This window comes from Triticum urartu, chromosome 3A (assembly GCF_056163025.1).
Source record: "Triticum urartu cultivar PI428250 chromosome 3A, HENAU_Tu73, whole genome shotgun sequence".
Classification (NCBI taxonomy): domain Eukaryota; kingdom Viridiplantae; phylum Streptophyta; class Magnoliopsida; order Poales; family Poaceae; genus Triticum; species Triticum urartu.
Genome location: NC_141875.1, coordinates 532,242,286 through 532,263,276, shown reverse-complemented (window position 1 = coordinate 532,263,276; position 20,991 = coordinate 532,242,286). Strand labels below are relative to the sequence as shown.

At 45.8% G+C, this 20,991-nt stretch overlaps 3 protein-coding genes across 5 annotated transcripts; 1 reads left to right on the top strand and 2 right to left on the bottom strand.

Annotated features, from left to right (window-relative positions):
* Positions 1-1,578: 1,578 nt before the first annotated feature.
* On the top strand, positions 1,579-15,344 carry LOC125544875 (nucleic acid binding protein). 3 transcript variants are annotated; one of them, XM_048708655.2, is made up of 8 exons: positions 1,579-2,021; positions 3,443-4,182; positions 4,896-6,052; positions 7,227-7,288; positions 7,373-8,006; positions 8,087-8,168; positions 13,545-13,592; positions 14,858-15,344. In XM_048708655.2, exons 1-8 carry the CDS (start codon positions 1,622-1,624, stop codon positions 15,059-15,061), a joined length of 3,327 nt encoding a protein of 1,108 aa, XP_048564612.2. In that variant the 5' UTR covers positions 1,579-1,621; the 3' UTR covers positions 15,062-15,344. The 3 variants fall into 3 exon arrangements, with proteins under 3 accessions (XP_048564612.2, XP_048564611.2, XP_048564613.2); XM_048708654.2 differs by having other exon boundaries at positions 7,209-7,288; XM_048708656.2 differs by lacking the exons at positions 13,545-13,592; positions 14,858-15,344 and adding an exon at positions 8,549-8,728 and having other exon boundaries at positions 7,209-7,288.
* Positions 15,345-15,674: 330 nt separating this feature from the next.
* On the bottom strand, positions 15,675-17,471 carry LOC125544877 (serpin-Z1-like). Its single transcript, XM_048708658.2, has 2 exons — positions 16,688-17,471; positions 15,675-16,586 (listed from the first exon to the last, which is right to left on the bottom strand). Exons 1-2 carry the CDS (start codon positions 16,766-16,768, stop codon positions 15,792-15,794), a joined length of 876 nt encoding a protein of 291 aa, XP_048564615.2. The 5' UTR covers positions 16,769-17,471; the 3' UTR covers positions 15,675-15,791.
* Positions 17,472-17,590: 119 nt separating this feature from the next.
* Positions 17,591-20,455, bottom strand: LOC125544876 (uncharacterized). The gene is made up of 3 exons (XM_048708657.2): positions 20,274-20,455; positions 18,367-20,183; positions 17,591-17,900 (listed from the first exon to the last, which is right to left on the bottom strand). Exons 1-3 carry the CDS (start codon positions 20,302-20,304, stop codon positions 17,811-17,813), a joined length of 1,938 nt encoding a protein of 645 aa, XP_048564614.1. The 5' UTR covers positions 20,305-20,455; the 3' UTR covers positions 17,591-17,810.
* Positions 20,456-20,991: the final 536 nt, after the last annotated feature.

Below are 20,991 nucleotides of genomic sequence, written 5' to 3'. Positions count from 1 at the left end.
ATGATGTCTTAAAGGTAGACATGAATGATCACACAATCTTCTTCTTCAAGACATGCTTGCAACAAGCACAACACTTACATGACCAATCTTTGGATAATTCAGTGAATAGCACCTTGCTCGACACCAACTCTTCTTGAAACCAACACATGTACTCCAAGAAAAGCCTATGGACAAAACCTTCAAATATAACTCAAGGCAACTATTAGTCCATAGAGATTGTCATCAATAACCAAAACTAAACATGAGGGCACCACATATTCTTTCAATCTCCCCCATTTTGGTAATTGATGACAATCACTTTCAAGAGAGTTTATATAAGGAATTATGCATCACCATGCAATGCAACAACCAATAATGCATGCGTATGAGATGCAAATGCTTAGGAACAAAACCAAAGCAAGGAGAATACTCTGAAGACTTCTCCACAAAACTCTCTGAAACTTCTCCCCCATTGGCATCGATTGCCAAAATGAGCGAAAAGCTAAGAAGACCAATATAAAAGGTGTTCCTCCAAAAGTTGTGTATTTCTCAACAAGAGAGTGGAATACCATACACATATCCAAAGGTAATACTTGGAGGAAGACTAAATATATTGAGGCACCAAGATTGCAAAAGAATGATATGCCATAAAGACATAACAAAAAGATAAACAAGCAATCAAGCAATCAAAAGATACCAATTAAAGCAAGCTATCAAAAGAAGCCAAATGAACCAACTAGACCAAAGAATCTACGTGCCACATGAATAAAGATATTATGATATGATCAGAGAGTGTTCTAAAGAAACTAGAGAAGCTCTCCATGATTTGTGCACATCAAGAATTTTTGTATTAGGATACAAAGTGCACAAAATAGGATCATAGCTCTCCCAAAATCAATAGAAACTTACAACAAGTGCAAGTGAGCATATAGGAAACTAAGCCTAGTACTTGCAACAAACATATGGTTGAGCAACAAGTGAAAGATGCAGTTTAAGAATGGGCTCAACTAAAATGATGTGTGTGAGTCAAGGTAATGCACTTGAGAAGACTAATGTACGGATGAGCATTAAGCATCAATAAAGTCTTAAAAGAATGAGGCATATGATGCAAGGCATATCATTCCCACACACAACTAGCAGATGGGTTCACAAGCTTACTAATAAGCATATAAAGAACCTATGCTTGTGACAACCCGTGGTGAAGATAGACGATAAAAACCTCATCAAGACGAGGGATACCAATTAAGACGCACGGGTGTTTTACTAGTTAGTAATAATATTCATCAAGGTCTCTCGGCGTGTGAAATATTTGATTTAAGCCCTGTTCGGCAGTCATCCAGCTCCGTGGAGCGCACGGAGCGATCCTTCGACCACTCCGAGAAAAATAGCCCGCGGCCCGCTCCGCTCTGGCGCGGAGCTGCGGAGTGGAGAGCTGCCGAACGTGACGTTAGTTTGATTTTTTAGGGTTCGTGAGACCCCGGGGTTTACGTAGACTTTTTTTTTCTGATTAATTTCTTTTCATATTCGAGAAAGAGTTTTTTTTTCTTTTTTTTTCGAGAGTTGAGTGAGGGGGTTATGTAGCCTCCGTTCCCACTTTCCATTGTGTGCGGTTTGCTTCAGAGAAGTGTTTGGGAGAGTGCGCATGACAGGCCGCCAGGCCGGAGAACCGCTGACCTCTTCGCGACATCGCTCGATCATGGCGTCGTCGGCGGAGCCGCCGCCGAAGAAGCGGAAGCTCGTAGAGGCCCAGACCCCGAGCCCCTCAGGCACTCCGCGGCCGCCCCCGCCCCCGCCTCCAGGCCTCCCCCCTACCCCGCCGCCCCCCGAAACCCTAGCAGCGGCGGCGCCCTCCGCCCCACCACCTCCCCCTCAGTCGCCGCCGCCGACACCGGAGGAGCTCCACCGCAAGCGCAGCAACCGGGAGGAGCTGCGCAAACTCTTCGAGTGCTACCGCCGCATCCGCCTCTGCGTGGAGCGCAAGGACGCGCGTCTCATGCCCGAGCTCGAGCAGGTCTACCTCGCCCTCATCACCGCGTCCCGAGGTACCTAAGATCCTCCTCCAACCCTACAGGCCCCTTCGTGTTAGATGCTGTTTTCAGAAATTACACTTGTAACTAGCCGATTTAGTGAATCGTGAGGTGGGCATGCTTGAAACCACTTCATATTCGAAGCTAGATTTTGTATTGGATCAGTCCCAGCGGATGGTAGTATCGTGAGCCCTTCATTCCATGGGAAAATGATTTTCTAAACATCACTTGGTTAACCTGTCCTTATGTAGCTCAACACTCTAGTACGCTTTGGTAGATCAACAAGCGTTTTATGGTTAGCTGTGTTTGGTTTGAGCCCATGCCTACCCTACCAAACACTTGCATAGCGAAATGTCATGGTTTTCCTTGGCCGTGATTTGACAAATGCTGATAATTTTTTAAACTAGATTGGTAAGGTGCCATGGACATGCCAAAGCTTTGGCAATCATCCAAACAAGGACCACTTTGGCCATGACCAACATTAAATTGGTAGAATTCGTTCTGGACACGAACAAAACATACCCAAGGCTGAGAATGTGAGATCGGCACTGCATAGATAAAAAAAAGTAAGGAAAAAGAAATTGGCACTGCATCGATCTTATACAGGGTTCGCTGCCGGATACGCGCTTTAGATGCGCTGCTGACACCTGACACTATCAACATCAGTGTCTTGGTTCTCGGATGCATTGGTTGTTCGATATGCCTCCGTGAAGTCGTGAATCATAATTTATTTATGAAAATCTAGCAAATACGCAACTTAAATTTCTGCGTCATTCTTAACTAATGTTGGAAGCAAGAGTGGATCCATCTTTAATGGAAAGTTGGAGTAATCCCATTGAAGTTTCTATTTTAATTATTCTGTGTGTCATGGTGTTGCCAAGTCACCCCTGAGGCAGGGTACAGAGTTTTGCCCTCGACTTGCCAGGGTTAGGCAAGCCAATCCGAAGATCAAAAGGAGCAATATTTAGGGGGAAATGCTGCATTATCTTTTTTAGCTGATCAGGAAGGCATATAGCCCCCCCCCCCCCCCCCCCCCCCCCCGCGCGGTTCCATTAACCAGAATGAAACCAGCAGGACCTGTAATATCTTTGGGACTGGAGAACATAATAGTAATATTTCCTAGCCTAATTGCAGATGCCCAAATTTTCTTTTGGTAGCGTCATGTTTAAGTACTCTTTTGTAACCAGTTTTATCTATGGCACCCTGAGAGCTTGGACGGGCAGATATGCATCGTATTAACCTTGTTTCCAAGTTGCTCTACTTTTTTATTTAGGCCAAACCTTTGTCAAGCTCTCTCTCTGTATTCTCACATTATTAAAATTTATTTTAGAGTGCATATGTACTTGGTTACAAGACTGAAATCTTTATAGTGAAAGCGCTTATCTCCTACCATGTTCAGAAACTGTTTTCATTCTTTTCCTCGTCTATCCATACAGGTTGCACAAGTGTACAACGTATCTTAGCTAAGCTGATTCCTCAATATGCCTCGTATTGTCCTACTGCACTTGAGGCAGCAGCTAAAGTCTCCATCAAGATGTACAATTGGAACTTGGCCATTGTAACAAGAGGGGAGGATGCAGATGGCGTGGCATATCGGACTGCTAGGGCTTGTATTGTTGGCTTAGTTGACATATGCTCCACAGCATCTCTTGAAGCTCCCAAGTCATCTGTTATCACAGGAATCTGTTCCGCAGTCTATATGACTGTCCTCACTTTCTTCATTTCAACATTTGATGGGAAGGATATCCATCATATAGGCTCCAGAAGAATTTCAAAGCTTCAGGACCCCATGGAGTTATTAGACATTTTAAAGCAGGAGTCAGGGGATGACAGCCAACTGGCACATGATTGTTTGTTTGAACTGAGGGCACAATCCTTGCTATGCATATTTCTTTTATTCCCAGAGAATCTACTAGAAGCGTGTTTTGCGTTGATTGCTTCTGCAGAAACTGACCGTATAAGAGGACTGTACTTTTTAAATCAGCTGACCTGTAATGTGAGCAATGGTATCTCAGATCTTGCTCTGGACAATAAGGCTGATGTGGCCTCGCAGTGTACTGAGATGGAAATAGATCTGTCTGGCACCAAAGAGATTGTTGATTCAAAGCCTTCTTCTGATGCGTCTGGCGTTTCAGGAAGGTCTATGGTAGAATCAAATGAGTGTTACATCACAATGGTATGTACATTTTTGTCTGATGAAGCATTTTCACCTTCTTGGTACATTTGAATTTTGCACAATAGAAACAATAATGGGTTGTAGCGTACCATGGTAACTCCAGAGAACATTTTGAAACTGATTAATTTGGTTACCCATCTACTTCGGCTTTTACATTGGTTTGGTTATGGATAGTTGAATCAAGCACTGTTTTTTCATTTCCTGTTTATAATGATGGTCTGCAGACATTTAAGGTTAAGTCAGAAATTTACTAGCCAGATTTGCTATGGGAAAAGGATATACTATGCATGCCTTTTAGAGATTGATTATTTATGTTGACTTAAGCTAGTGTTACTATAAAATTATGACTCGGCAACTCGCAATTTCCTAATGGCCGTGTGAGTACCTATGTTACTTCCTGCCCTTTTTTTTTATGGTTGGGTGTTGACATAGACCCTTGGTTAGTTCATGTTTCTGTGTGGATAGGGATGAACTGATTTTGCCCTTCCAACAGTCACTATTCTCTTGTGAACAAGTATTAATGGAACGGTTTCTTTTTTGTAATAAAAAAAAGAAAATATGAGGGGAGGAAAAAGTGCACGGGCACTTAGGAGTAGATAATGAGTTGGTGATCTCTTGGGTCTTCGTTGCAATCTTCCACTTAATTATGTGGTAAAATCCTGTCCTCTAGCTTTGCTTCACGTTGCAGTGACCTTTTTTTTTAATTCACGCAGGCAATATCTAGACATCCATCTTTGAGAGGTTGGATACTGCGGAGGTACAAAAAATTATGCGATTCCTGTGGATCTACTGTGCTTTCAGAGGTATCATCTTGTTTAAAAGTTTTGGGCTCTTTATCAGAACTCGATGAGGATAAAAGTTCCATGGACTGTGAACCATCAGTGCTGGAGAAGCCCGACAAAAGTGCAGGAGAAAAAACTGTCAATATTGATACCCATGTATTAAAGTCTGTGCAGACAGATGATGTGAAAACTGAGAAGCAAGCAGATGCGAAAACTGGTGGCCGCAAGAGTGCAAGACCTGATCTTTATGTTGCTTCTGTCTCGAGCGATGTAATTTCAGTCTCAAAGGAACTTTGGGTTGGTTCACTGGGAAATAGTGCTGCAGAGGCACTAGTTCGATCTAAATTCGAGGAGTTTGGCCCATTAACGAACTTTTTATTTTATCCTTCCAAAGAATTTGCCTTGATTGAATATGGAAACATAGTGCACGCTGTTCGGGCATGTGGATATATGCGGGGCTCCTCTATTTGGGGTGGTGATCTTCAAATAAGGTATTTAGATAGACTTATAGGTAGCAAGGGATTTGTTGGTGGTATAGCTGTTGGTGAAAGCTGCCATATTTATGTTGGTAAGGTCAAGAATCAGAAAGAAAAAGATGAGGTGTTCGATGAATTGAAGTCAGCAGGCCTGAAGAGGCCATGTGGCTGTATCGATATCTCCGGCGAAAATGCTTTCATTCTTGAATTTGAGACATCAGTTGATGCAGCTGTTGCAAAAGCCCATATTAGGCGCCAAGCTCATTCAGATGTTTGTTCCCAGGATAAGAATACATCTGTTCATCAACTTTTGGTACATAACATGGACAAGTCAATCCCTGAGATGGAATTTATCAATGCTTTCTCACGATTTGGTGAGGTCAGTAGGTGGCAGTTTAATCGGATTGATGGGAGCTGCTTGATAGATTATGAATCACACAGTGCTGCTGCCTGTGCAAAGTCGCAGATGCATGGTGCAAGGTTTGGCTTGAAGTTGATTAGTGTTGAATCTAGGACATGCAGCGTAGGAGCTGTTCACGACAAAACATTTTCACCTGTTATTCGAATGCCAGCCCAGAACCTTCCGGACAGCAGCAGTCACCATGAGATCAGGTTAACCTTTTCTCTAGTTCTTACATGGATGGTTTCTTGGTTGGACCTGTTGTTATTTGGTGTTCACATAGACTTTCTAAATAGATAAACTACCATACTACGAGACCATAACAGAAACATAATAGGTAAGATAATGTCCCGCACATGGGCGGTTATCGACAAGCTAAACCAAAGCATAGAAGTCACTGGTGGTTAATTTGATTAGAACATAGATCCCAAAACATGCTTTATGACCATGTCTCTTCTTTGGACGACTTCTCAGTCAGATTAATGTGATTGTGGGACCATCCATCCCATGATATTTATAAACATGTCAACTTTAGATATGCAACTGGGCATGTTTTGTCTGCCTATTTTTAGCATGCTATTTCTGGTCGTCTAACTAGAATTTTATGAAGATGCAACATTTGAATTTAAATATACCATGGAAGATACTTCTTGATTTTACCTCTTTTTTGTCAATGTGATTGTTACATGGGAAATTGGTGTGTTTTGTGGCACTACGGTTGGCATATGTTATTGTTAGCACTACACATATATTGTTGCTGCCTTATGTTTTTTCATATGCACTATTTATTTATTTGTCAGTCCTTAAGTACAGAGTACATCAGATTCACTCTGCTCCCGATCCAGTACAAAATTGAGCTTTTGATAAGTACCCTATGAGGAGAGTAGCGGGGTACTCTGAAGTGTTACCACCACTAGTACATGCTTGTGCCTCTTGGGGTATTGTATCATTGGATCTGGTTACATGTTCAAAATATGCTACATACATATAGGTTATAGCTGATATTGGCATACTGCAATCATGCAGTGCATATGGAAACAACAAACAAACAAACATGAGTAGTGGAAATTATAATTCACAACTCATGATTCTTAATACCAGCTTGCAATTGCGATCACGGAAGTTGCATCTAGGATTTACTTAAACACATACTTGAACACTCATTACCATGCCTTCCTCTTATGTTAAATAAATCAGAAATATATGGTGCCTCGAAAGCATCAGAACACGGTGCCCTCTTATTTAATTTATATAACATGCAGACATAATTTTCTTGCTTACCAATACCAATTTATGTATATTATTTATGATGTTTACACACCACAAGGGAAAGTTTGCCATGTTGCATGACAATTATACTTATTTCAGTGATGGGAACATATGCAGGAATCCAAGGGTTTCAGCTTATCATACAGGTTACACAGTACAAGGGGATCGGCCAATATATGGTCAGTATTGTTTAACGAAACAGAAACTTTGCAAGCTTGTGCATAATATAGTTCCAATGTAACAATCCGTTGCTTGGTGTGCAGGTCCACCACCTCCCAATACACAACAATTATGGCAGTACAAGGATCTAGAGTCAAACAGGGCTCCACAAGGAATGCCTCCCTGCCCACCTGTTTCCGCACATCGTTCTTCTGTAATGCCACCACCACCACCTCCTATCCAAACTTCTTTTGTTCGTCCTGTATATCCTGGTCCGGGCAGTCCATGGGAAAATACTACACCAAATCCACCCTTCGGCCGTGTTTCTCCTCGCATGATGCCCGGAAGTAGCTTCCGTATTCCATCTGCTCCTCCTCCTTTCATACCGTCTTGTGTCACCCCTCTTACACAGCTTCCTGGAAGCTCAGCACAGCATTCAGAGAAAATGCCACCACCTATACCAAATGTAGCTCCCTCACCATTTACACCTCTAGATATGCCACCTCCACCACTATCTCCACCACCATTACCTGTTTCCGAGCCACCTTCTGTTCCACCGCCCCCAAGTTCTCCTCCGGCACAACCTTCAACTGATCCTTGTAATTCACAGAAGCCATCCCCTCATCCTCAATGGCAGGGTTCTCTTACAAAAAGTGGCATACACTACTGCACAATCTATGCAAGTAGAATAGAGTTGGATGCCTGTAGATATGAAAGTACTGTTTCTGAACCAGCAGAGTAAGGCTCACATAAATTTACTCTTATTTGCGCATTGCTAATTTGTTACATTATATGTTAACCTTGTTTGCACATTTCAGATGGCCCTCAAGATTAGATGTTCTAAAGCGCACAGCTTTCCAGCACGCAAAGACAATCATCTCCAATGCTCCACCTAATAAAGTAAGATTCTGAGGTCATGTACTCAGAAATATATCTAACCTACTTGTACTTTAAATTTTTAAGATTCTTAAGTTGTCGCAGTGATAAAGGGTGTCATTTTCTTGTACATAACACATCATTTTTTCTGACTAATTGCCATGTTTTCACTAAATATGCTTTTAATCTGCAAACTTACATATAAACTGTGACACTGCGCCATAGAACATTCTTTGTTTGGGTCTGTTACCTGGAAGATACGAAAGCACTATTTGATGGGCGATGTTCCCAACAAATGACTTGTTCTTTATACCGTGAAGGCCCACCTTTTCTCATTTCTTCTATTCCTTGGTCAGTTTCTCCCTTTTGTTTCCCAACCTCCTCTTTTCTTCCTTGTTCTTCAGTTTTCTACTATTTTGTAAATCCAAGAGCTTGCGGACTGCCGGAGTTTGACTCCTTTGGTGGCGGTGCTATGTCCCTCAACGTCTGCCGATACTCTAGGTTTAGCGAGGATCTTGCGTTGCCGTCGGGCACCTCCTCAGCGCTGCTGGCTTCCACCTCCTCTGGCCCCACACTCCGCTGCTGTAGGTGCCTCACTTGTCTTCATCGCTGTCTTTCTTTTCTTGCTTTCGGCTCCGTATAAGGTGTGGGAATGTCTGTTTCTTAGTATTTTTGTATGCCAGTTTTGTTTTATTCATGGCAAAGTTCTATAATGTTAAAGCTCCAGTTGTTTGGGCTGAAAGTTGATTTTGTAGATTTTGAAAGCCTGAATTGTTTTGATTACAAAGTTGGCATGTAATGAACTGAAAGTTGGCTCATCCGAATGAAAGTTGGTTCTCATCTAATTGAGAATACGTGTTCATTCGTTTGATTCAATGTTGAAAGTTTTGAATCCAGACCTCTGGAAGTTGACGAATTGTGAAAAATATCTTGTATAACATTTAGGAAGTTGAGTTCGACAGTTCTTTAAATTTCTTGCTATCCTTGTCCTCGACAACAGCGCCACTTCTGGATACAAAGGTAGGAGGTGGGAGGGGGCAGGCGTTTATTGCCCCAACAGATGTAGGCCCCGTGCATGTCGGTCTCTGTCAGAAACTGATCATTCCACCGATTGTCTGAAAAACATGGGTCCACTGTATCAAGGCAGGGGCAGCAGCATGGGAGGAGTCCATGTGAGAGAAGAATGAAAGTCATTGGGAAAGCGTAGCATTATGAAAGCGTCCAATTGCATTAGGAAAGAGCTAATAAGTCCAATCATACTAGGAGAGGTCAGAGACCCGAGCATCCATTATAATATATAAGGATGGAGTGTATCTGCTTTGCAATCAAGCAAGAGCAATCAATCTGATCTTCCCGTTATTCTCTAGTCTCAACCTATGTCTACCCAATCCCTTGCAGCCACGTCGCCTGGTATTCAGCACAGTAGTTATCCTGTTGTGGATCTAGGTTCACAACATTTGGTATCATAGCCGACCAGACCACCATGGTTTTTGCTGCCAAGACGATATCGTGAAGGATCCTTCATGTCTCTACCTTACCGCTGACAGTGTGCTTCATCAGGTCTTTGATCCTTATGGAGTAGTGGAGGCGATCAGAAATTTTCTAGCAAGGGCATGGATCGTGGTCTTCGTTGAATATATGGTTTAGACCATGATGCAGCATGAGCTTTCACGAATTTACAGGATTGCAATATCCTGGTACCGAGTCATTCCCTATATCATCTGGCATTAGACATTGCAGAGTCAATGGTGGTGACAAAACATGATGCAGCGGTGGCAGCGGCACGGTCGCAAGAAGCAGCAGCAGAGTCATCGCAAGAAGCAGCAGAGGTGCAACAGACACAGCCAAGAAAGGAGGACCAACAAGATGCAAAGCCAGTGCAGCCACACAGCGGAGGGACCCGTTTCAGTAGTGAAGGCGAAGCATCAAGTTGTGGTAGCAGCTGAAGCACGTGATTGCAAGCAATGGGGATGTGCAGGCGTCGTGTGGTGCAGGTCAGGAAGGAAGCTAGCAAGGAGGGCGAGTTGCTGAGGAAGGAAAGAAAGCAATGTTGACAAGAAGAATTGGAGCAAGATTCATGTGTGGCAGGCTGCAAGAATCAATCACACCCAGGTGCACATAGATTCTTAATCGATCCAGGAGATAGTCGAGGACTCGAGCAACTTTTAAGGAAGAAAACCAAAACCATTAAAGGAAGTATGGGTTTTATTCGGTGCATTTGACAGCTAAGACAGAATAGGAAAGAGCACGAGGTCAAATTGGGAAGATAATTTCATGCACCAAAACCATAGTTTCAAAATCCAGATGGTTAGTGAACCGGTCGAGCGACTGGTTCACTGGTTCGTCCGGTTCAATGGCGGCAAAAAACAGTCATATTTAATTAATATTTAAGCTTACATGAGAAAATAGGACCTCAGATCCCATGGATACACATAATAAATGGCGTAGCCCACCAATATATCACAAAACGAAGCCACCATGGTGTTCGATCCCCACATGAAACAACTCATTTTAATATTTTTTTTCGTATTTTCTTCTAAAACATTCTTTTAGTCCTATGAAACCAGACAGGTCGCTGGTTCCCATTATTTCCGGTCAGACAACCGGACTGGTCTGATTTTTTGAACAAAACAAGGGAACTTGGATTGAGCTTTGATTATGTTCCCTTGGAAGAGAGGCCTATAAATGGACAGGGTCCAAAACTTGAGAGATGCCCAATTCTGCGGGAGAGATTCAGGGCTCACACAATTGCAAATTTTTGTCTGAGTTTGCCATCTACTGTCCTTTAAGGAAAGGAGTCCAGCAAGTTATGCATATCAAGCATGCTTGCATATCCTGTTGAATTAGGCCATGAAAAGTTTGGCATGTTTACTTTCAGGTTTGTATCCAACTATCCATCCAGGAGACAAAATTGGAAAGGTTAAGTTGCTTGCATACAAGGAACAGGCCAAGCAGAAAAGGAATGAGAATATCCAGGAGCTAAAAGGAAAGGTTATGTGTTTATACTGTAAAACTATGAGGACCACAGAGCCGGTGCACCTTGATCTCTTCTGTGCTATGAGTCTTACATGTGCGCTAGACTGTCTGTTGTGGTGCAACAGGAGGCACTGCCGACAATGCAACTCCTACAAACTCTAGCGTGCATATATGTCTTTACTTGATGCACTGAAAGAGACCACCGGATCATCTACAATGCGCGTTGGGCTACAAGACTTTATGCTTGAATACAAGGATTTTTTTCCGAAATGGAGGCAAAAGATTTCCTTCATCTATTAAATAAGGAGGGAATAGAGTTTAGAGTTTTACAAATCACCCACATACACGGCATGACAATTACTCACGCAAAATTATAAGCCTTAGTCTTTTAGCTCCCGCGGTAATCCAAAGCTTTGCCTCCTCCAAGATGATGTTAAGAAGGATAGGCGGTGGCGCGCACTTGTGACGGGAACACCCTAGCATTTCTCTCATTCCAAATGGTCCAAGTAACAAGCATGGTGAGTGAGGTCATAGTGCTCCGGTTGGTGACATGGTTGCCGGTTCTCTTGTCCCCCATTTGTGGACGGAATCGGCAAGGTGCCAATCGGCGGTGTCCATGTGTGCAAGGCCAAGCTAGGCGATTATTGACCTCCAAAGCCTAAGCGTGTAGCGGCACTTAAAGAAGAGGTGTGCACCCGTTTGTTGCCCCTTCTGCAGAGAGGGCAAAGGCCACAATTTGCCCAACCCCGTCTCTCCAGGCGATCGGCGGTCCAAATCCTATCTTGAAGAGCCAACCATGCAAAAAAATTGACCTTGGGGGGAGCCCAAACTTTCCAAACCATGCGGTCCATGGGGGAAGAGTTAATCCAAGGAATTGGGCCTTATACACGGTGGCCGCTGTGTAGATCCCGTCATTCGAGTGCTTCCAAACAATATCATCCTCGAGGTGCTCATCAAGATGGAAACCATTTACAAGCATCCAAAGAGTGAAAATGTCCGAATGTGTTCACCGGAGACGACGGTGTTGTAGTTGATTTTGAAGATCCATGCATTCCCCTTGAGAGCCTCCCTAACCTTCTAGTTCTTTCTCCTCAAGGCCTAAAAATTTAGTGGTGCAATATCCTTGGGCTTGTGCCCAAGAAGCCAAGGGAAGTCCCAAAACGGTGTTTTGGCGTCGTCCCCCATGGTGATGGTAGCCGAGGCATAGAAGAAGTTGAGATCATCCTCCGTGCAAGGGTTGCCAAATCCTACCCATAATTTGCGGGGTTCCTTCCACTCATACCCAAGCCATCTTAGCCGTAAAGCACGTGCAAACTTGTCGGTATTAAGCACCCTAGGACACCGTACTCCTTTGGTGTACAAACCGTTTCCCAACTGACCTTGCATTTGGCGCCCGTCGTCTTGTCTGTATCGGACCAAAGAAAAGCTCTTTCAATCTTGTTTTGGCGTCGTCCCCCACGGTGATGGTAGCCGAGGCATAGAAGAAATTGAGATCATCCTCCGTGCAAGGGTTGCCAAATCCTACCCATAATTTGCGCGGTTCCTTCCACTCATACAAAGCCATCTTAGCCGCAAAGCACGTGCAAACTTGTCGGTATTAAGCACCCCTAGGCCACCATACACCTTCGGTCTAAAAACCGTTTCCCAATTGACCTTGCATTTGGCGCCCGTCATCTTGTCCATACCGGACCAAAGAAAAGCTCTTTCAATCTTGTTTAGGTTATCAAGTGTGCTTGGTGGCACGATGAGAGGCGTGATGGAGTACACCGGTTGGGAGGAGATAACTGACTTGACGAGGGCCGTGCGACCAATAGTTGTGATGTTTGCAAGGATTTTGATATCTTTGGATCAATGCAATGTTATAGTTGTTAGTACGTTCCATATCTTGCAAGTTTAGTTCATAGCTGATTCAGTCAATGATGCGTGATTGCCATTCACCAGTGACACTTGAAGCCACAAATAGCATATTTTGATGTCTCACTCAGTTCACAGTGGTGGTGATTAAAGTGGGGAATCATGATAAATGGATATGCTATTGCTACTAAAAACAAGGTGATTAGGCTTTGAGCAGAAGGTTGACAGCTGATCGTAGGCAATAGTGCTAGTCAAGTTGTAGAGAGTGTGCTGGTTATGTTTTGATGTCTAAAGGTGATATGGCTGGCGACATATTTTTTACGCCATATCTTAATTGCTTAAGTGCTGTGGCTGCAGTCAACATGTATTTTGTAAACAATACTTTATGGCTGTATCGCCTTCAACCCATACCCATACTGGCATTTAACTCTTGTATGGTTTCTCTGACTAAATATAGATGTTTTAAGGATGCTAAGGAGCTCAAATAGTGTGTTGCAGAGAGAAAAGATGATCACCTTTTACTCTTCAATTTGCATAAAAGAATATTAACTTCTATTTTTCATTTTGCAGAAAGAAGTCTGTCGGTTGTTGCCTTGTTCGAATGGTGATCAGAAAGGGGTATGATCAAAATCAACTGCTATGTGATCCAATCCCTTTACTTTTCAAACCATTTTACTTATCGTATATATGCGTCTACGTCAATCATGTACTGAACATAATAACCTATTAAAAAATATAATTACCTAAACAGACAGCAGATGGAATTATTGTCACTTTCTGTAATTGATTTATTATGAAAACTAAATACTTGTGAATTCCCCCAAGTATAAAAGAGATAGGAATACCTAGAATTTTTAGTGTGGTCTCCCAGGGTGAGATGAACGGACATGATAGTTACTTGAGGCGGAAATTGAATTTAGACTAGAGAGATTGGTTTGATGAAATGTATCCTGTCTACTTTTGCTGCTGTATTTACTCTCGCAAATGACCTGGAAGTATTCATGTACCACCTGGAATTTACCCTCTTGTTCGAGGCAGTTTTGGATAACACAGCTGTTTAAAAGTATATGTATTAACACGACAGGCTCAAGACTTATTTGATTGCACTAAATGGGGGTAGCTATCAGTCTGTTATGCTGGATTTTGCATATTGCTTTAGTGACTGTATGATCCATACTGGCACTTTTATCCAGGGGGAACTTTGGTGGAAATGTGTATATGACTTGATCGATACCTGTCATTTTAGGAGCTGTGGTTGAGCAGCCAGAGAGTTATCATCTTGCCAGAAGCCAAAATTGTGTCATTTAGCTGTAGATATCATCAGACAGGGATGATAATTCCATACTGTTCAGGTACCAGTCAGGCAATAGGTGTAGTTTCTTTCCTGACACACATTTTGGGGTTTGATATTTACGACTACATGACTTCTAATCTTGAGTCATAGATGTTATGATCTTGTGCAAGTTTTACTGTTTATAAACACCAAAGAGAACTTTAAGCAACTCTGGTCTGCCTCTGTTTTGCCCTCAGACGTGTAGATTTAGGTTTTACCTTTTCTCTGGAGTTGAGTTAATTTCAAATAATGAACGTTGAAGAGATATAGACCTGCTGGCCTGCATAAGCTGCAGTATGCAGAATAACAGCAGCATATTGTCGTATTAATTGCAGCTCATCACCTAAGAATTCTGAGATGTCATCTAAGGGCTTGAGTGGCTTTACAAGTTGAAAACTTATGAATTTGCAGATCATGTGTGTGCTTTAGTGGATTTACAAGTTCAAAACTTGTGAATTCAACTTTCAGAATGTAATAGTCAGAGATTGCTTCTTTTGAAACTTCATGATAAAGTAGTTGTCTAAGCATAATTACCTTTTGCATCTCGCAGTTCCGGGATTTCATCTCCTATCTGAAGCTGAACAAGTACGCCGGGGTCATAAAGATTGCTCCTGTGAAGCCCATGGGGTCGAGGCTGCTATTTATTCTTCCTCCCACATCCGAGGTGTTTGGACTGCTAGGCCTTCCGCCTCAACCGACTGAGTGTCTAATCGCTGTGGTTCTGCCAAAGGAAACAACCACTGAAGTGTCTTGATATAGTTTGTCGTGTATGTAAATCGTAAACCTTGATTGTAGAACGTGTATGTAATAATCCTTGTCGCTGCTGGCTTTGCGCACAGTAAACAGTTCTCGCGTCTATTAGTATGGCACTGTGATTCCTTTTGTTTTTTCTACATTAGAATGTTAGCCCTTTTGAAAATAAGCATTCTTCCCATGCGTTGTAGCCCTCCAGTCCTACAATCTATGTTTAGCAACTGAATTGCTAAATCTGAACTGCACGATGACAGGATCTACTGTAGATTCTAGAGTTCTCTTTATGACCCAGGAAGCTCCTGGTATTCAAATTTTATGTTCAGTAGTAACTTCATGCTGAGATATCTCGTCCTCCTGAAACCATTAAAAAACTGCAGCTCAATGTTTACTGTTTATATGCGTCTGATGCCGTTGTTTTTGACATGTGTGTTTTCAGGTCTGTGTACCATTTTCGATTGCTGGCAAGTGTGAAACTTTCTGTTGCACATAGGTTTTATGTCTCCTTCATTTCTGGTGTCCCTTTCGAAGTGTATCTTGGATCCACATAGCAAAGATGGTATTCCCTCCAATCATATTGGAGTACTGGACACATCTTTGAAAAGGCAAGTAATGTATCAACAGGCAGAAAAGTTCACTAAAAGAAGAAAAAGGACACTACACATTACACAAAATAACATCCTGAAAGCCCCAAAAGGAAAAAGATACTTTGTTTTGTGTCTGCACAGCCAGATTCATGGAACCAACGGATTGATCACTTGCCCGGCGAAAACCACGACGCCGCTGAGCTCCTCCTTGATCAAGAACACGAACGGGTGGTCGGCCACGAAGTCCACAACCTGAACCGGCGTCCTCACCGCCGCGGCGCCAAAGGACGCAACAACGGCACTCGCCGCGGCCGCCTCCGTCCCTTCCTCGTTCACCTCGACGAAGGACCGGTGGAAGACAGCCGACACGACGAGCGGCGCCGCCGAATCCAGCATCTCGGAGAAGTCGGCGGCGAGGGGTGCGAACGGCAGGCGCAGGCCGAGGTCCTGCAGCAGCTCGGTCGCGTCCGTCTTGCACGAGATGGTGAACCTGGGCACCTTGAAGGCGCCGACCGGGACCTGGGCCGTCAGCGTCGTGGAGCTCTCCAGCAGCGCCGGGTCGGACCCCAGCCTGTGCAGCAGGCTCTGCAGTCCGTCGCGCTCGTCGGGGAGGTAGATGTACATGGAGAAGTACCGCCGCTCGCGGCCGCGCGCGTACGGCAGCCTCAGCACCTTGTAGCCGGAGCGGCAGGCGACGTGCTGCTGGCGGTCGCTGCTCGACATGAAGGGCGCGCGGACGCTGCCGCCGGCGGGGAGGTGGAAGGTGTCGTCGAGGGTGAGCCGGGGGTCGAACTTGCGAGACCAGGCGCCCTTGAAGTAGAGCGCGTTCCCGAGCACGGCCAGCGTCGCGCCGTTGATGGAGCCCTGGGGCAGGAGGCCCTTGATCCGGCCCGCCGTCGCGCTCTCGAACCACCGGTTGATCTGGGTTCTCGCCTCCTCTGGCTGCATCGAGACACGGACGCGAATCGTGAGCCGATCGTTGCGAGATTCCGGGGCGAATTTCGTGGAAAAATGTTGCAGAGGGAGGGTACAGGCAGCCTCACCATGTCCTTGAAGGACGCCGGGAGCGCCTGGGCGCGGTAGTGCTGGGAGACGAGGGCGGCGTAGGCGACCTTGAGGCGCATGGCGGCGTCGACCCACACGCCGTTGGCGAAGCGCACGCTGGGCCCGCCGTCGTCGCCGGGGCTGTCGGAGAGGAGGCGCAGCGCGACGTGGGACGCGAGCGCGGCGTGCGCGGGGCCGCCGGCGGGGCCGAGGAAGGCGACGACCTGGTCGAGCGTGGCGCCCCGGGCGCCCGCGCCGAGCAGCGCCAGCGCGGCGTGGATGGAGAGAGGGGAGACTGCGAGGTTGGCGCCCGATGCGGCCGCCGTGCCACCAGCGCAGGCGAGGTGAATACATGGCGAAGGCGGCCTCGTCCCTGGCGGCCTCCGCGAGCTCCATGGCGGGCCCTGGCTCTGGTCGGCGGGTGGGGTGGGGGTTTTGGTTGCGACGGCGAGGGGTTTGGTTTTGGGCTCTGTAGTTCAAGTTCCGTGCAGCAAAGCAAATGGTGCGTGCGCTGGACGCGAGGTGTTGTGCCGCGTCGCGTTGGTGGGACGCTTCGGATTTCTCTTCTGCCAAATGACTGAATGAGCCTTCCACTGGTTCCACGTCGATGGGTTGCTTATGATTTAGGCTGATAAACTATCCAATCTTTTCTCAGAAATTTGAACCTTCTATTTAAACCTTCCTGTAATGTTAACCAGAGTCTTAAATTTACTGGGATCGTTTTCTTTTATAAGAAACTGAACTGGAGAAGGAAGGTAATACAACACTAAGTTGTGACACCTCTGAATCCGGGGGCCAACATAATTCAGAGATTAATCAGGAGAATAATGACTAATTCGATAGAGTGGGTGAGATTAACTTGCCCAATACCACCAACAATCTCTGTTTTACCCATGTCAACAAAAGAAAAAACACTCCGTTTCACCGTTAGGGACAGGTAATGAGTACAGTACAATAATGTCAAATGCAGATTATACAGGTTTTCTGGGAAACCAAACACACTGCAAGCCTTTTACACTAGTTAACCTATTACAGCTACAGCACCAAATCTTAGCATCGTTGGGTTACAACTAGGTGATGTCAGCAGCCGACATCAGCAAAATGCACCGTGTTTGCCTTGGCTCAAGGAGAAGCCAGTTTACGGAGACGGTTTGAACGCCTCAGCGGAGTCGGTGTAGCATCCACCTTCTCTTCTTCTGCTCTTGCAGTCTCCTGTTAAACAGAATAACACATCGAGTTAATAGCAAGCTTGAAGCACTGTGGGGAATAAAAGCTTGAAAGCAAACTTAATGCCTGGGGCATAATGGTAATGATAAGATAAATCTGAAGCACTGTGCGTAGATGTATTTAACTTAATTTATTTTCAAATGTGCAATGTAAGGTGTTCTGGATCAGACTATAAGTAAGACTAGCAATGATGATTTCACATATATCATAATAGTGGCCACTAATGTGAATGTTCTAAGGTAGTAACTACTTTTGTGTACCTGTCTAATTTGCAGGGCCAAAATACCTGTTTGGTGTAAGTTCAGATAATTCTAGAACTCACTTCCTAAGGAACTAAAATGCAATGCCAACAGATGTCCTCAAAAGGCAGGATAATCTCATATGACGCACTCACACTTCGCACACAAAAATACAACGCCAAAAGATGTCTGGAAAAGAAACAAGAATTTACCTTCTTTCTTGCTGCTTGAAGACCAGGGGTTTGCATTTTGTCAGAATCCTTTTGCGTCTTGACTACACGCTTCCTCGAAGACATGGATTCCTGAACCGTGACGTCTCCACCATGCTGAATTGAGTCTTTGGCAGACCTCCGTCTTGAGCTATCTGCATCGACAAATGAGAACTCTCCAAGCAACTGAACCACTGGTGGCTTTGATCTGTCAGTATCTTTCTGATCCACAGTACTGCCATCTGAAGCCCTTTCAACGCCACCACCATCCTCTTGCTGAACTTTCTGATCATGATCCCTATGACCACTTGATGGAACATTGAGGCACACAGATTGGTCTGACTCTGACAACAAGGAATGCATAGGAGGCTCCAAGCAGGCAGATGACTCTTGTTTGGGCACAATCCGTTGCACAGGTTGCTCTGAATGGAACGCCGGCAGTGGCACAGTATTATGTGGAGCTAGTACTGGCACTCGCCTGGGTGGAACTGAAGGCATACGTTGTGACACGGGCACCTTGACCTTGCGAGACCTTTGGGAATACTTGATCATAAGAGTCACAAGGCCTGCAACAGATAAGCATGCCAGCATCTTCAGCAAATGTGGTTCCACTGCAGACCACAGGATTTTCACCATATCAACAAGTTTCTTGGCACCTTCAGCTGTGTTCTCATACCCCAACGAGTCGAATTCTTCTTGATCCAACCTCTCAGTTTCCAAACCCTTATCATCACTCACCACCTTCACGCTTTCTGATTCCAGAATTTCATCCATGGTGACCAACTGTGGCATGGATTGTTTTGATTCATCTCCCCCTGTCTCTTGAGGAACTAATCCTAGCTTGTTCTCATCCATATCATCGCTGTGGGTGGAACCAAAGGGAACTTCAGTGACATCTCCACCCGAGCATACAACTTCACTGCTTTCTTCAGCATTCTCGAGTGGCCTCATGCTCGCTTCCGATTTCAGCTCGCCTATCCCAGAATCTTCATTCAGAACATCCAAAATCTCGCTGCTCTCATCCCCGATTTGGCATGTAAATTCTCCGAAGGCAACATTAGGGCAGGCATCTGCCATTCCCACCATTGCAACTGCCATGAAATTGCTAGGTGAAGCTCCTGGGCCGTGCAAAGGGATGCCATCGTCACTGCCCCCGACCACAGATTGGCCTATATCTGCCTCATGTTCATACTGAATTGGCCCCGGTAGAGGAACTACCTCGTGAACACCGACATCAGACATGCTCCCATTCAATCCGACGAAACTGACGGGTTCTTCTGAAGTAGTAGCAGGGAAGGGAGCGGAACTCATACAGTAGATGTAGCACAAGAGGCAGGCCGAGGACACGAGCAGCAGCAGCAGTCGCCGGGCCCAGCGGCCTCCCCGTCCTTGCGCAGGCACCACCTCCTCGTCGTCGTCGCACTCGGAGTCGCCCCCTCTCGCCGCCGACGAGCCGGAAGACAGCACCTCGGAGAGCTCGGTGCCCGAGGTGGCGCTGGAGCTGTCGCCGCCCTCCACCTCGCGCCCCAGGCGGAGGATGATCTCGCGGCTCCGCTTGGGGTCGTAGCGCAGGAAGTCGGGCCGCGGCGTGGTGTAGTTCGTCTTGGGGTCGTACGTCCCCGCCCCCCCTCCGGTGGGAGGCGGCGTGGCGAGCGCGGCGGCCTTGGCGGCCGACGCGGCGCCCTCCTGCCCGCGGCCGGCGCCGTTCCGCTCCCCCAGAACCTTCTTCCTCTGCGGGGACGCGGGCCCCGCCGCGGCGGGGCGCCTCGGGGCCGCGTTCTCGTCGCCCTCCATGGCCCTGGGGCTTCGTCGCGGGGAACCTGGCCGCGTGAACAAACAAGAACGGACGGATCTGTTAAGGAAGCAGCAGACAAAGATTGGGGGAAACCAAGGAGAGGATCGCTATTTACCTTGGGGGAGAGCTCGCTTGGGCAAATCCATGTCGGCGGCGGCGGTGGCGGCGGTGGCGACTGATCGGGAAAGGGAGGGGAATGGATTTGGGGGAGGCGGAGGAAAGAAGGAAGGGGATATTTATTTCGAAATTCGAACCGACTGCATCTGCCGAACCGACCGTTGGGGCAAGGCAACTCTACGCTACGCGGGTACGCGCTCTTCACACGTGCACGCCAGCGCGGCGGGCACGTGTTTCCTTGGCTGGATCCTGCGTACATTTTTTTAAAGAAATTGTTCATTCAAATCATGAATCAGTACAGAGTAGGTGATCCTTACAAGCATACTGAAACGCAAAAATAAAGGAACATAAACACCTAAAATACCTTAAAACAACCATAACACAAAAAAATCTCCGAAGCCCTGTGTCATCATCTTTGAATGGCGGAGGAAGGAAGGAAGGGGATATTTATTTCGAAATTCGAACCGACTGCATCGACCGAACCGACCGTTGGGGTGGGGCGGGGCGGGGCGGGGCAAGGCAAGGCTAGGCTACGCGGGTACGCACTCTCCACACGTGCACGCCAGCGCGGCAGGCACGTGTTTCCTTGGCTGGTTCCTGCGTTTTTTCTGAGACGTGGATCCTGCATTTTTTTACCGAGAGACGTGGATCCTGCGAAGTGTCTAGTGGCACCAGCTCTCACCTCACTGTAAATAAGGCTTTGATCAAACTTTGAT

Coding starts and splice junctions, on each gene's coding strand:
- LOC125544875 (XM_048708654.2), top strand. CDS start 1,622: ATGACAGGCCGCCAGGCCGGAGAACCGCTGACCTCTTCGCGACATCGC. Junction 8,169..13,544: donor CCAATGCTCCACCTAATAAA/GTAAGATTCTGA, acceptor TTCATTTTGCAG/AAAGAAGTCTGTCGGTTGTT. Junction 13,593..14,857: donor CGAATGGTGATCAGAAAGGG/GTATGATCAAAA, acceptor TGCATCTCGCAG/TTCCGGGATTTCATCTCCTA.
- LOC125544877 (XM_048708658.2), bottom strand. CDS start 16,768: ATGCGCCTCAAGGTCGCCTACGCCGCCCTCGTCTCCCAGCACTACCGC. Junction 16,587..16,687: donor CGGCGTCCTTCAAGGACATG/GTGAGGCTGCCT, acceptor GTCTCGATGCAG/CCAGAGGAGGCGAGAACCCA.
- LOC125544876 (XM_048708657.2), bottom strand. CDS start 20,304: ATGGATTTGCCCAAGCGAGCTCTCCCCCAAG. Junction 20,184..20,273: donor CAAGCGAGCTCTCCCCCAAG/GTAAATAGCGAT, acceptor TCACGCGGCCAG/GTTCCCCGCGACGAAGCCCC. Junction 17,901..18,366: donor TTCAAGCAGCAAGAAAGAAG/GTAAATTCTTGT, acceptor TCTGTTTAACAG/GAGACTGCAAGAGCAGAAGA.